Source organism: Priapulus caudatus, unplaced genomic scaffold (assembly GCF_000485595.1).
Source record: "Priapulus caudatus unplaced genomic scaffold, Priapulus_caudatus-5.0.1 Scaffold95, whole genome shotgun sequence".
Lineage (NCBI taxonomy): Eukaryota > Metazoa > Priapulida > Priapulimorpha > Priapulimorphida > Priapulidae > Priapulus > Priapulus caudatus.
This window is the reverse complement of record NW_014577156.1, coordinates 477,524-490,423: the sequence shown is the minus strand read 5'-3', so window position 1 is coordinate 490,423 and position 12,900 is coordinate 477,524. Positions and strand designations below refer to the sequence as shown.

At 43.5% G+C, this 12,900-nt stretch overlaps 1 protein-coding gene across 8 annotated transcripts in view; it reads right to left on the bottom strand.

Moving 5' to 3' along the window:
* The window catches only part of LOC106804986 (single-stranded DNA-binding protein 3-like), a 92,880-nt gene that overhangs the window by 37,812 nt on the left and 42,168 nt on the right, over positions 1-12,900 (bottom strand). For all 8 annotated transcript variants that reach the window (XM_014806418.1, XM_014806422.1, XM_014806419.1 and 5 more), the window contains one exon: positions 869-955. In XM_014806418.1, the coding sequence (XP_014661904.1) occupies positions 869-955 (87 nt within the window). The remainder of the gene's footprint in view (positions 1-868; positions 956-12,900) is intronic.

Here is a 12,900-nt window from a genome sequence, read left to right as displayed (position 1 = left end):
GTGTGTATGTGTGAACGTGCGTGCGTGCGTGCGTGGCTGTGTGTGTGTGTGTGTGTGCGTGCGTGCGTGCGTGCGTGCGTGCGTGCGTGCGTGCGCGTGCGTGCGTGCGTGTGTGCGTGCGTGCGTGTGTGCGTGCCCGCGCGCGCGTTCGGTGGGTGAACTGGTTATGGAGAATAGAAATATACTGAATGGTCAAGGTCACACAACAGAATCAATCCAGTGGCCAGCAGATGTGTGGTGGATGGATATGCGTTCATGTAGTATTTGTTTGGTTTAGAAGATAGAAGAGGAACCGGGGTGAGCGTTGGGTGAACACCCGAGTGTCATCTATAACGCTGACATCGCTGCGTGAGAGCGTCTCGCGTTGTGAAGCAGGTCCAATGAAGCAATTTTAACACGGTCCTACATTTGTTTAACTGCTCGTCTGTTACTGATGATGACATGCGTCATTTAATGAAATAGCTAGCAAAGGGGGTGCTCAACCAACCACTGGAGCTTCACACACCTCAACAACGTGCGACAATATCTTATCACATGCGCACTAACGCTGCACAACAAATTTATGCCTTCCCCCCCCCCACCTCCACATGTTAACTACATCATTGTTGTGCGCATCTCTATATTCGTAAGGAAACGCTCAGGGCTGAGGAATACGTTAATGTAACTAATCGGAACAATCGCTCAAATGAGATTGATGAGTATAGCGGATTTTGGTACGTGTGACATGTTTTCAAGTGTGTGTGTGTGTGTGCGTGTGCATGGGAAGAAGGGTTGTTCTCCGCGTCGGTACTGCGGCAGTGCAGCACGTGCGGAGCCGTATATGCGAGGAGTCCGCGTGATCACCAGTGATCATGCAAGTAATACTTACAGGAAAGAAACCAGGGGGCATTGGTCCTCCAGGCATGCCATCATTGGGGCCCATAGGTGCCAACCCTGGACTCGGCACATTAGGATTCTACAATGAAACAACAAGTGAGTGATTATCCACCAAAAACACCCAACAAAATGTGCACACGGACTTTACAATAGAACGATATACGATTCATTTTCCACAAAAAGTAGAACACATTATCAGCTAAAATCCACGGTGACAATAGCACGGGATGACACGTTCGTAGCTGGGACATTCATAATTGTAATAATGCCCTCGCGCCCTTGGACTAGTAACCTTTTCAATCGATAAAAGTCTACTGTGCTGCGCAGCGTTGATTAATAAAGGTGTCGGCAGTCTGCAGGTAGTTATTACGCAACAGATGCGATGAAAATAACTGCTTCATCACCTTGCTGGCAGCTAGGCATGACTGATCACCAGTGTAAGTGCTGGCGAATAGTGCCATCAGTATTAGCATTGCACAGAAGCATATCATTTTAGCAGGCAGCGCCGAAATGCAACTCATAACATATAACAGCCTCGTTTATCACACGATAACAAGAACCGCATCTGATATCAGATTTTATACAGATGCGTACTTGATACGCGCACGATGTAAATGAATCACAGCGGTAACGATTATTTGGTCACATTTGTTACGACCAAAATAAAGAGTCATGAGTCTATAGTATCATGAGTAAATAATAGATTGTTTATTTCTAACAATTGCCAACTGTTCAAAGACAGTTGTGAGTAAAGACACAGAAACGATTTTTTGCATTTACGATAGTATCAATCATTGCCAAATAATTACACCCAGGTCTAGCTACATTTGCCATATGCCCGCAGATTTAAAAACATATTTTCGTATGAAAAAATGACAACTCCTGTCCTATAAAAGTACAATTACCGCAAAGGCGCAAACCAAATAAATTAAATATATTTTTTTATGAGTACATTGTAGGTGCTCTGGGATCTTCATAGATAATCTAAGGTTGCACATTTTTACCGATTTAATTTACCGTTTAATTGTATTTATTCTGATAATTTATCTTATTGGAAATTTGCTGCCAAGTCAGTTTCTCGTGACTACATGAGCACACACAGATGACTGATGTACAGTGGTTGACGTATACTTTTTTTTTATTCATACGTGCTATAGACTTAACAGCATTATGTTAAATAGCTTGCACCAGCAATGTACTACGGCAGAAAAAGTGAAACCACTTTTGATCTAGCTACAGCAAAATCTTATATTGATCAGCACTGCCAAAACAGTGATCCAATGTTTGTAAGAGACAATGTGTTAACACAATATTATAATATTAATTAAACCACCATATAATATCCAATGCCTGTATTTAAGCCTACGCGGTATTAAATGTTATAAATTTAACGACTTCAGCGTTATTCGACACTTAATTAGTGCCCGGGCTGAAGTACAGTAATGACATTTAAACATGCCAATACATGTAGGGGTTTACATCGCCGATATAGAGATGCCTAGATGCATAATGGTTTACATATTATAAGGGACACTATTTATAGCAATTGAGAATTACCCAGTGCAAGCCACATGCATGTACTGCGACATCACATTGTTCCCGTCAGTTGTCATCAGACCGCTCTTAACTGAAAGGAACCGTTCCTGCCGCTAAGCATCCAACTAATGCGCAGCCAATAAAGTTTAATTTAATTACCACCTCTCCATCCGCCGAACTGATTCACAGATGATCTCAGATTAGTGATTAGAGTTACACAAGTGAATTATGTACTTAAACATTAAACTCCACAAAGAAGTGTTAAAGGCACGACAAAATCTCGCAGAGCGAATACTGATCTATCTGGTTGAGTAATAGCGAGTGTACGTAGTTACGCATCTAAATACACGTTTAGTTTACATGTATATCATTTGGGATTCCATCAGAAATGACATTGCACCAACTATGGCTGTGGGTGATGGTATAGTGAACGGGAGGAATACCACATTGATAACGGATGCTTAAAACAATAAAAGTAATCATTAACGACTGATTCTTTTGGTATATACATACCAACTCTCATTTCTGGCGAAAGTGGCTGTGCCATTTTATAATTTTGGCTGACTTTGCTATATTTACGACATTGATTTTCGGTGACCCCCCCCCCCAGCAGGTACTCAGTTAGTGCTCAAATTTACAATTATTAAATCTCCAAAAAAAGAAGGTCCATTCATACCAGGTTCTATTTACATGCACAAAGTTACTCTGACCACCAATAAAAGAAAAATGAACCTATTTAATATTATTGATTGAATACGAGCAGTACAACGATACAAAATGACATTTAACCTGCCTGCTATTTATAATATAGCAGACATGTGTGGATTTGTCATACATTTAAAACTAAAATATAAATAACTGCATTATTATGTTAGTGGTTCGGTAACAGTTTCTTGAGTTTTCCTTACGTGGTCGTGCGCATACATATTTACGACCTACGTCAACACATGTAAGTGTAACGCGTCACGACATAACTGGATACGGCGCACGTTCAAAGTTCGCAGCCATGGTTATACCGTTCCTTGTGACTTGCACACGGACACACACTTTCGCTCTCTCTCTCTCTCTCTCTCTCTCTCTCTCTCCCTCTCGGGTAATGCTATCCCACGGGCGTGGAGGGAGGTGACCGCAATGTGGCAGCACTAGTGTTGGGATAGTGTTAGGATTAGGGTTAGGGTTAGGGTTAGGATTAGGGTTAGGGTTAGGGTTAGGATTAGGGTTAGGGTTAGAGTTAGGGTTAGGGTTAGGGTTATAAACACACAGACGCAACGCACACGCTCATCGCACACGCCACACGCACACGCCACGCACACGCACACGCACACGGCAACGCACCACGCGGATCAAACACACACACACCCCCAAAATACACTCAACACTCACTACACACCATTAACATCTTCAATCGCGTTCTGAATCCCAACAGCTGGGGATTAAACACTGGTTACAACTTAGCATGTTTGTCCACTGATCGGGTGGGCATGCAACAGTGTGGGGCTGTTGGGTGTGGGTGGCGTGGGGACGGCTTGGCAATGATCCCGGTGTACATTCGGGCATCGGCAGACGGGGCAATGTGTGCATTCTGAATTCTAGCGAACTGGCTACAAAACACGACAATTCGCTTAGACGACCGTCCTCTTTCAAGCATCGCCGATGCTTCATCCCTAGTACGTGCAGTGAGCAGCGAACAAGTCAAGAGTGGGGTGGCTGAGAACAGGGTTCGACTAAAATTGCAGCAGCAGACGCTTAAGTGGTATGTGAACACAGGCCTTGGAGCGTTTCAATAAAATATAATGCTAATAATATCGAAATCTATTTATGTGCAAAGGTTTAATGTAATCTTCTTTCGTTATTATTGCCGACAATTTCCTGTAAATGCCCAGCAAATGCTCCTCTGCAACCACATGTCACACGCGCACGGCTTGCCGCCACCACGTTACATGTTGTCAGCTCTCTGTTTGTGCGCGACCGGTGTGTACATTGTGTGTTGCCAGCAGGAGCACGTTTGCCAAAGCATTACAGAAATTGTCGGCAATTAATAGGCGAAGAGAATAGGGAGAAACATTAAGATTTAGGATAGTAAATAGATGCGCTATTTATTTAGCTGATTTTTATTGAACCACCGCTCCAAGTGCGCCTGTGATGTGAGCAGCGCTGCCCGAAACAGGACAAGAAGCATTAATGTTAACTGCTGGCAAGCTAATGCAGAGAAAGTGCCTCGGAATCTCAACACTGTTGCATTATGCATTAATCTACGGTTTATGTTATATTACTACATGTTTCCAATGCTCGGTTTGATATAGAGGTTGAGAACTTTTCTTCGTCGCTTGACGTTGTTTACGATTTTATGGTGATAACGCAAATTTATTAGTTTCTTTTATTTTTATTTTTATTTTTTCAAAACTAGGTGAAAAATCTAAGAGCATGTGAAGTTTATCTTAGTATTTGTTACAAGTACGAAACGCCAATTGACAGTTGAACACTAAACTGGCAACAACTAAAGAAGGATTTTTTCAAATAAGTAAATGTGTTTTTTAATTTTACTTTACATAATATGTGACCTTTTTAACAGGCATCGTCTTTTTTACAATTTTTTGTTTGTTATTATTTTTTTACTTCTTTCAAATTCATAGGCCATCAATGAAATGCAGGTCCCACAAGAAATTCATTTTATTAGCACAACACACACACGCAGCACGCACACAACACAAAACAACAAACCAAACAAAAGACACCAGGACGACAGACAGACAGAAACGCACACACAACAAACATACACGCGCGTGATATATTATACGTATATATATAATATATATAGGATTTTGAATAGTGTACGTAGCTACCACTTGACCTAGATTTTTTGGGGCGTCACAAAGCAAACAACTGGTGTAGAGTTAACAAATAATAAATTCATGTGACAAATATCGGCACCTCAAAGAAAAATGGGGCCGCTGATAGAAGAACCGTCAGAAACGCCCCGGGCACCAAACTGACACATTTTGAAAAGAGTTGATCACAGTTAAAACATGTATGCATATATACCGCGTGCATTGGAGCAAAAACACACCCGTGTGTATGTGTGAAGTGCGTGCTAATGTGCTGTGCGTGGTGTTGTGATGGTGTGTGTGTGTGTGTGATGTTGAGTGCTGTGCGTGGCGTGCGCCGTGCCGTGTGCGTGCGTTGTGTGGTGGCGTGGTGTGTGGTGCCCGCGGCGAGTCGGTGGTAGATGAAATGGTTATGGAGAATAGAAATATACTGAATTGTCAGGGTTCAACAACGATCATTCCGAGTGGCGATATGTTCGTGTGTAGGATGGATATGCGTTCATGTAGTATTTGTTTGGTTTAGAAGATAGAGAGAACGGGGGTGAGCGGTTGGAGTGGAACACCGAGTGTATCTAAAGCTTGACATCGCTGGTGGAGAGGGGCGTCTTGCGTTTCGTCTGAAGCAGGTTCAATGAAGCAATTTACACGAGTTACATTGTTTAATGTCGTTTCTGTTAACTGATGATTGAATGGTCATTTAATGAAATAGCTAGGCAAAGGGGGTGCTCACAGACACTGGAGTTCTCACAACTTCAACCACGGGCGACTATCTTATATGGCGCAACTAACGTGCCACAAACAATTTATGCATTCTCCCCCCCATACTCACATGGTTAACCTTACATTCATTTTGTGCCCGTCTATATGTTGCGTAGAAACGTCTAGGGCTTGAGAATACGGTTAATGTAAACTAATCGGAAACAGAAATCGCTCAATTGAGATTGATGAGTAATAAGCGAGATTGTTTGGTTCCGTGTGACAGTGTTTTGAGGTGTCGCATGTGTTGCTGTCGGCTGTGCGTGTGCATGGGAAGACAGAGTGGTTTTTCTCGCTGTCCGGCTATGCATCGGCACGGTCCATCGCACGCACAGTGCGGGGCCAGCCTGTATATGCGAGGAGTCCGCGTGCATCACCTCAGTGATACGTGACCAAGTATACTTACAGGAAAGAACCAGGGCGGGCATTTGAGTCTCGACGGGGATGACCATCAGCGATGGGGCAATAGTTGCAACCCTGGAAACTCGGAATTAGGATTTACAAATGAAACAACAAGTGAGTGATTACGTCCACCAAGAAACCCCAACAACATGTGCACACCGCGACTTTCAATAGAACGAGTATACGATTCATTTTTCACAAAAAGCTAGACAATTATCAGCTTAAAACCACGGTGACATGACGGGATGCACGTTCGTAGCTCTTTGCTGAATTCATAATTGTATAATGCCTAGGCGCCTGGACTAGTAATCTCTCTCTCTCTCTCTCTCTCTCTCTCTCTCTCTCTCTCTCTCTCTCTCTCTCTCTCTCTCTCTCTCTCTCTCTCTCTCTCTCTCTCTCTCTCTCTCTCTCTCTCTCTCTCTCTCTCTCTCTCTCTCTCTCTCTCTCTCTCTTGCTCTCCCCCCTCTCTCACTCTCTCGCTATGATCCCCGCCTCCTTCCCTGCTTTGTTCATGACATTTACTACAACGTGATGAATATTTCTAAATGATCTGATAATACGAATTAATACCGCGCGTATCTCAAGATTATTCCAGTTTATACGTATTAAAACTCTGTCTTCGTTTCCAGAAATATTCCCCTCTTCTCATGCAATGAACCCCTCGACATACCTAATCACTACAGTGATAACTACTACGGCAATGAACTGTAAGATTCAGGTAATGATCACCAGAGCATCTAACAATCGCTGCTGGCTGTACAGTGACAGCGGGCACATAGCCAGCAGCTATGACAGCGGCGAGGGGGTAGGCGGACGATGCCGAGAACAGCCGAAATACCTTATAACTATAAATATCTGTTATAAAGGACGAGTCCATTTCTCCCCAAGACGGGTAAGGGGGAGTTGCGATGGGTCAGTCAACGAAATCTACGATGAAGCGATTGATTGGCGATGACGTGACCTGCTGATTTCACGTCACATCGTATGTTTCTCTGCAAGCCCGCAGATAGAGAACCGCTGCACGACACACGTGCGACACGACGGGAGTACGTTTCTAGTTCAAATTTGCTGCCAGCGTTGTTGGTTAATAGTCGGCGACGCAGGCGGGTGAAAATCAATGAGGGCAGCTCGCAGCGGGGCGGCGTCCGCAGCCTGTAACGGCGAGCATATTGACTCTAGTTTCATGACCTCAGTCCCAGCGAATAAACGCCGGGAATCTCCGAGCCTCGGCGGCGCGCCGTGAAAACACACAACAACATCGCATCGGCTGCTGCTGCAGCAGCATCGCCGGCACAGCTACGCTGACAGTAAATCAAAAGCATTTGGGATGGTGAGCCCATACCCTCGAACCCAGCCGCAGTTATATAGGCGCTATATCGACGGCAGTGTAGAGCATGCGCACAACTGAACTGCGCACGTACGTCGTAGCAGTATTGGCCATAGGTTATCGCAAGGGGGCATTTTATAGTGCGATTAATATCCGCACGCGCTCTCTCCACATACCAGTTCACTTGCAGCAACCGAAAATTTCCCTCTGGAAAAATTACGATAGCTCGTTATTGGCCAAAATTAGGGGGCCGAAGAAACAGGTTTCCGTATTAAACACGCACGCACGCACGCACGCACGAACGAACGCACGCACGCACACACGCACACACTACACATCCACCATAGCACATTCACTACGTCCAGCTCAAACTTCCTACGCGAATTTCTACATAATAAATAAAAAATCGGCTACACCTTGACATCTACGCTAAAACACTATCGACTATCCACTTACTAGAGATAGTCATATGGCATGCTGCCCCATCGAGATATACCGAGAACAGTGTCAACTGTACGAAAAAATCTGTGAGATTTACCGGCGATGTTCCGCTAATACCCCAGTCACACCAGGGCCCCGATCTCACTACGCGCGTACTACGCTCTAAGAGCGTGGTGAAAACGTGTAGAACGCAGTGTGGACGTATATGGACGTACTGCGATCGTGATCGTGCGCGGTGCAGTCAGCATGAGCGTGGGGAGCGTGGCCAAACTTTGAACATGTTCAAAATAATCGTGGTGCGCGCGTGGCGGAAATACAGCGCAGTGCGGGCGTATTAGAGACGTGGAAGGCGTAGTACCCACGTAACTCGAGCATAGTACGAACTTAATGGTCGTATCGCAAGCGTGTCGGGTGCGTGAAAATTGTCGCCCTGTTCTCAGCACGATGTCAATACGTTTTCATACGTTTTAATTTGGGGTGCTACCCTGGCCAGCCCACCAGTTCAGTGTCCACTATGGATAAGGCAACACTACTCCATGCCATGTTTCTCGTAGAAGAACTCGAACTCGAATTGGCCACGCTCTCAACCACGCTCACCACGCTCGGGCAAATTTTTTTAGGACGGGGCGATCGTGATGAGCGTAGCTCTGGTGTGACTGGGGCTAACCAACCACCCTTAGCAGGCCCATAGACGCTTAAACAGGATTTTGCCCCTTGTCTGAACAGCAAACAAAAGCTCACTATTCAAAGCCAAGGACAGTGCTAGGCGAACGCACGAACCTGCGAGTTGTAGCATATATAGTGAGCGGAGCTGCATCTATAATGCACATCTTGAGAAACGGACGAACCCTTTCATGTCAAATGACAGCGTTGAAAACTGAAGCTAGTAGGAAGTAGGCGATTGTACACGGCTACCTACTACGCTGGGATGCATATTATCAAGAGTAGATAATAGGAGATCTCCTATTATCTACTCTTGATATTATGATATCAGAAGTAGATACCTACGTATTATCTACTTCTGATATTATCTGTTACGATGTGTAGGTCTTCAATCAAGTTTTCATGCTAATGAAACTAGAAAACGAATACTTTTTATAGTATATTTGCTAATTAATAAGAAAGCAAAATCATTTTAAAATGACCGTGATTTCCTATTTTTAAACGTAAAAGAAAGATGTGAGATTAAAACTTTATAAATATAATAATTATTATTATTATAAGCAACAACAATAGTATCACTAGGTTGTTATGCAAACAGACCAATCGATATCATTATAAATAGTACTAACATAAAAACGGATGCTTACAGAGATGGTTTATCTGTATCATTCTATTTTGGTTTCTATTATGGACTATTGACAGTATAGCCGAGAATAGGCCGAGGATATGTTTACTATAAGAGCTATCGCTACACAGCAATAATATGACTGACTTAACATGCATCAAACACGAACAGACACAATCATCTCACGATAACAACCGAATGGCTGGTAATCGACACTACACAAAGCCCCGTTTATATTTACATATACATTACGCGATTTTGTAAGTAGTTAGCTCAACAAATCACATCTCAACAAAGAAATGATCGCTGCCGAGCGCCATTCCGTTACCATGTCTAACAGCGCGATAACCTAAGCAAATAGAGCGAACCACGCACCCCCCCCCCCAACCCTGCATCCACCGCGTATGTCACCTCTGATTACTGCTCCGACCACAGCGGCTTCATCACAGCTTCTCGTTGCTCTGCTATTCTTCCCCGAAAAAAAAGAACGCTACGCACACTTCGCAGGCGCACGACGAGCACGATATGCGTGTATCATGACAGAGGAGTAACTCTACGTAAGCTATAGACATGGAGGACGCGGGTTGAGGTGTTCGCACTGTCGCGGGGACAGATGGCGCGCAAAGCCGTCGACCCCGCAACCATCGCTCCACGATTACTCAGCAGCGCAAACCGACGACGAACATGACGACAAACGACAAACATGACGACGACAAACATGACCGACGACAAACATGACGACGAACCGGCAGACGTATTTTCATGCGCACTCGAAAACCAAGCGCGTTACACACAGTCCAATGTCGTTCGGTCTTATTTCGGGATCCGTTTATATGTTTTATGAAATTCATTGACCGAACAATCTTTCCGAGAAGATATCTCTTGTGTAAACGAGCCGTTTCTTCGGCAAAGGGTCGAGTGTCCGGCTAACTCAACAATAACTCCACTCACCGTCGGCACAGGCAGTTGTACAAGATAAGTGTTACTATCCGTGACAGTGACGTGAAATGCCTACTAGTTACAGACCGCTCGGCTGCTCGCAGTCAGACGAAACTCAAATCTAAACGTAGTACTCAATGACAACTTTCCACAAAACCTCCTTCATCTTCCCGAATGGATTTTACAATGAAAGTAGCTGCACATCTGTTTGCAGAGTGTATATGAAACACCCGAAAAGTAACCATAACACATTTTGTGAGGCGATCAATTTACGGTATAATTTATGACTGAAATAATGTGTTTAAAATCATTTTAAAAAAGGGGCCGACCGGGCATTACACGCATGTATGCAAGTAAAGCAGTTTGCAGGTGTGAATTGACTTTAACAAATCGCATTTACGAAGATTGTCAATAGAGTAAGCGTCGTGAACAAATGTTTGCACTATGTATGTGTGCATGTATGCACACACGTGTATATACACACGTGATCGCAGCATACAGACGACACATAGGTCGTTACGGTTAAATAAAGTTCACACTATAAGATATAACTTAAACACTATAGTATCGCTTACACGAGTACAGATTAACTGCAATAAAGTAACATATAAATATATGTAACACTATTATACACACGCGCGTCAATGACAGAGCTTGTGAGCTCATGTTGTTTACTATGTATTTGATTACGAATTCTACGCCGCTTGCTAGAGACATCACAACTCCGTAAACGATTATTTACGCCCGTGCTCGCCCTGCAGTATTGGAGCCACTATACCACCGTTTCATCTGCTTACTGATTTAGCTCGAAAATTATAGGCATTTCTTCCCAAATCACTGAAAGCATACAGTTTCGGTGATTTTATCACATAACAATCAGCGTAATGCTACTTCAGTGTAAACATACATTATATATATGCGTGTGTGTGTGCGTGCGTGTACTCAAGCGGAAAACGACTAGAGCTAGTACAAATTTGAAAGCTTCGCGAGCCAGTAAAACAGATGTTGAGGAGTTCTAGGATAGTTTTAGTGTTACTTAGGCATCATTTTTCTATCAGTACTGTATACACGGACACATACGTAAACGATTTCATAAAGTATGTTATTGCTATGCTGCATCACAGCATAGGTCTGAATACAGGGACTACAGGTACGCAATGATAAATTTAATGCGGTATCTGCCTTCGAAAGACCATGTTGCGAGCTATGAGGAAACTGGTTATAAAGTAACACAATTACACCAAGCTAGTTTTCCAGAGCTGGCGTGCGTCCTACTTGATCCTAGGTAACAGAACCACACAAATGGGACTACGTTTGACTGTACACGACAGCGCGCACCAAGAATGCACCACTGCCCAACTACACTCGAGCCATGAGCAATGGCCGTCTCTTGTTCCAGGTGAGAAAACACTGAACTCGCAGGGAGATTTCCATTGATTTTTGGAAGAAATGATTACGGCAAAGGACGCCGGGATTATAACTTTCCAACTTCCATACAATCGACTAAGAGCACATAAACCCTTATATGGTTAAAGCGGCTGATTCTCGCAACAAAATACAACATTAATACACCTACTGTGAGCATACTTGCAGTATGATAACATCACGAAATGATCTCATTGAGCCAGAAATGTGCTGCGAAGTAGAGCGCTTTGAAAACTTTCTTGTAGAACGTTTTGGCAAATAGTTCCTGGAACGAATACGCTACATTTGTTTGCTGATTGCATAAGTAATGTAGATAACATACGACTTAAACAAATTTTACCATTTTTTACTGAACAAACATCTAATAGTTTATCATAGAAAAGAACTGTTGCTGGAAATTTCGAACGTTCGGCTACAACATAGACGAGCTCACAGTAGGTATATCTACGCATTTTACTGCGAGAATCATATGCAGCCACTTTAAATAAAGGGTTTAAATGTTCTTGATTCTATATACCTTGCATATAGGGTGTTAACCGCTTTCTATGGCTGCACTTTGTTGTACATGTATATGTGCTCAACAGGCACACGTGCCCACACCATATCTTAAGTTACTACGCTAGTACATTCATAGATTAGCCAAATGTGTAGAGGTTTGGTACATACAGCAATCTTAATACGAGCAATCTCAAGTTAAATGAAAATAAGCCCTGGCGCATTTGACGCAGTTTGCTAACAGTAAGTATGACCGCGGTTATTTCACTAATCACCATGCTGGCAAACAAACTAGCTATCGTTGTTGTCAATTGAACTGGACAAAACATGCGGACAACAACAAACTGGATAAGCTGACCACAAGCCAAAGTGGCTAAAAAGGTCAGTAAAAATTAGGAACATATCAAAATGTATACAGACTAACAGTGCATTATAGTGCATCGCAACATACATGCACATACATGATGTTTAGTTATGTCATATGAACTAATTGAGGTCCATGGTGTGTGTGTGTGTGTGTGTGTGTGTGTGTGTGTGTGTGTGTGTGTGTGTGTGTGTGTGTGTGTGTGTGTGTCGTGCGTGCGTGCGTG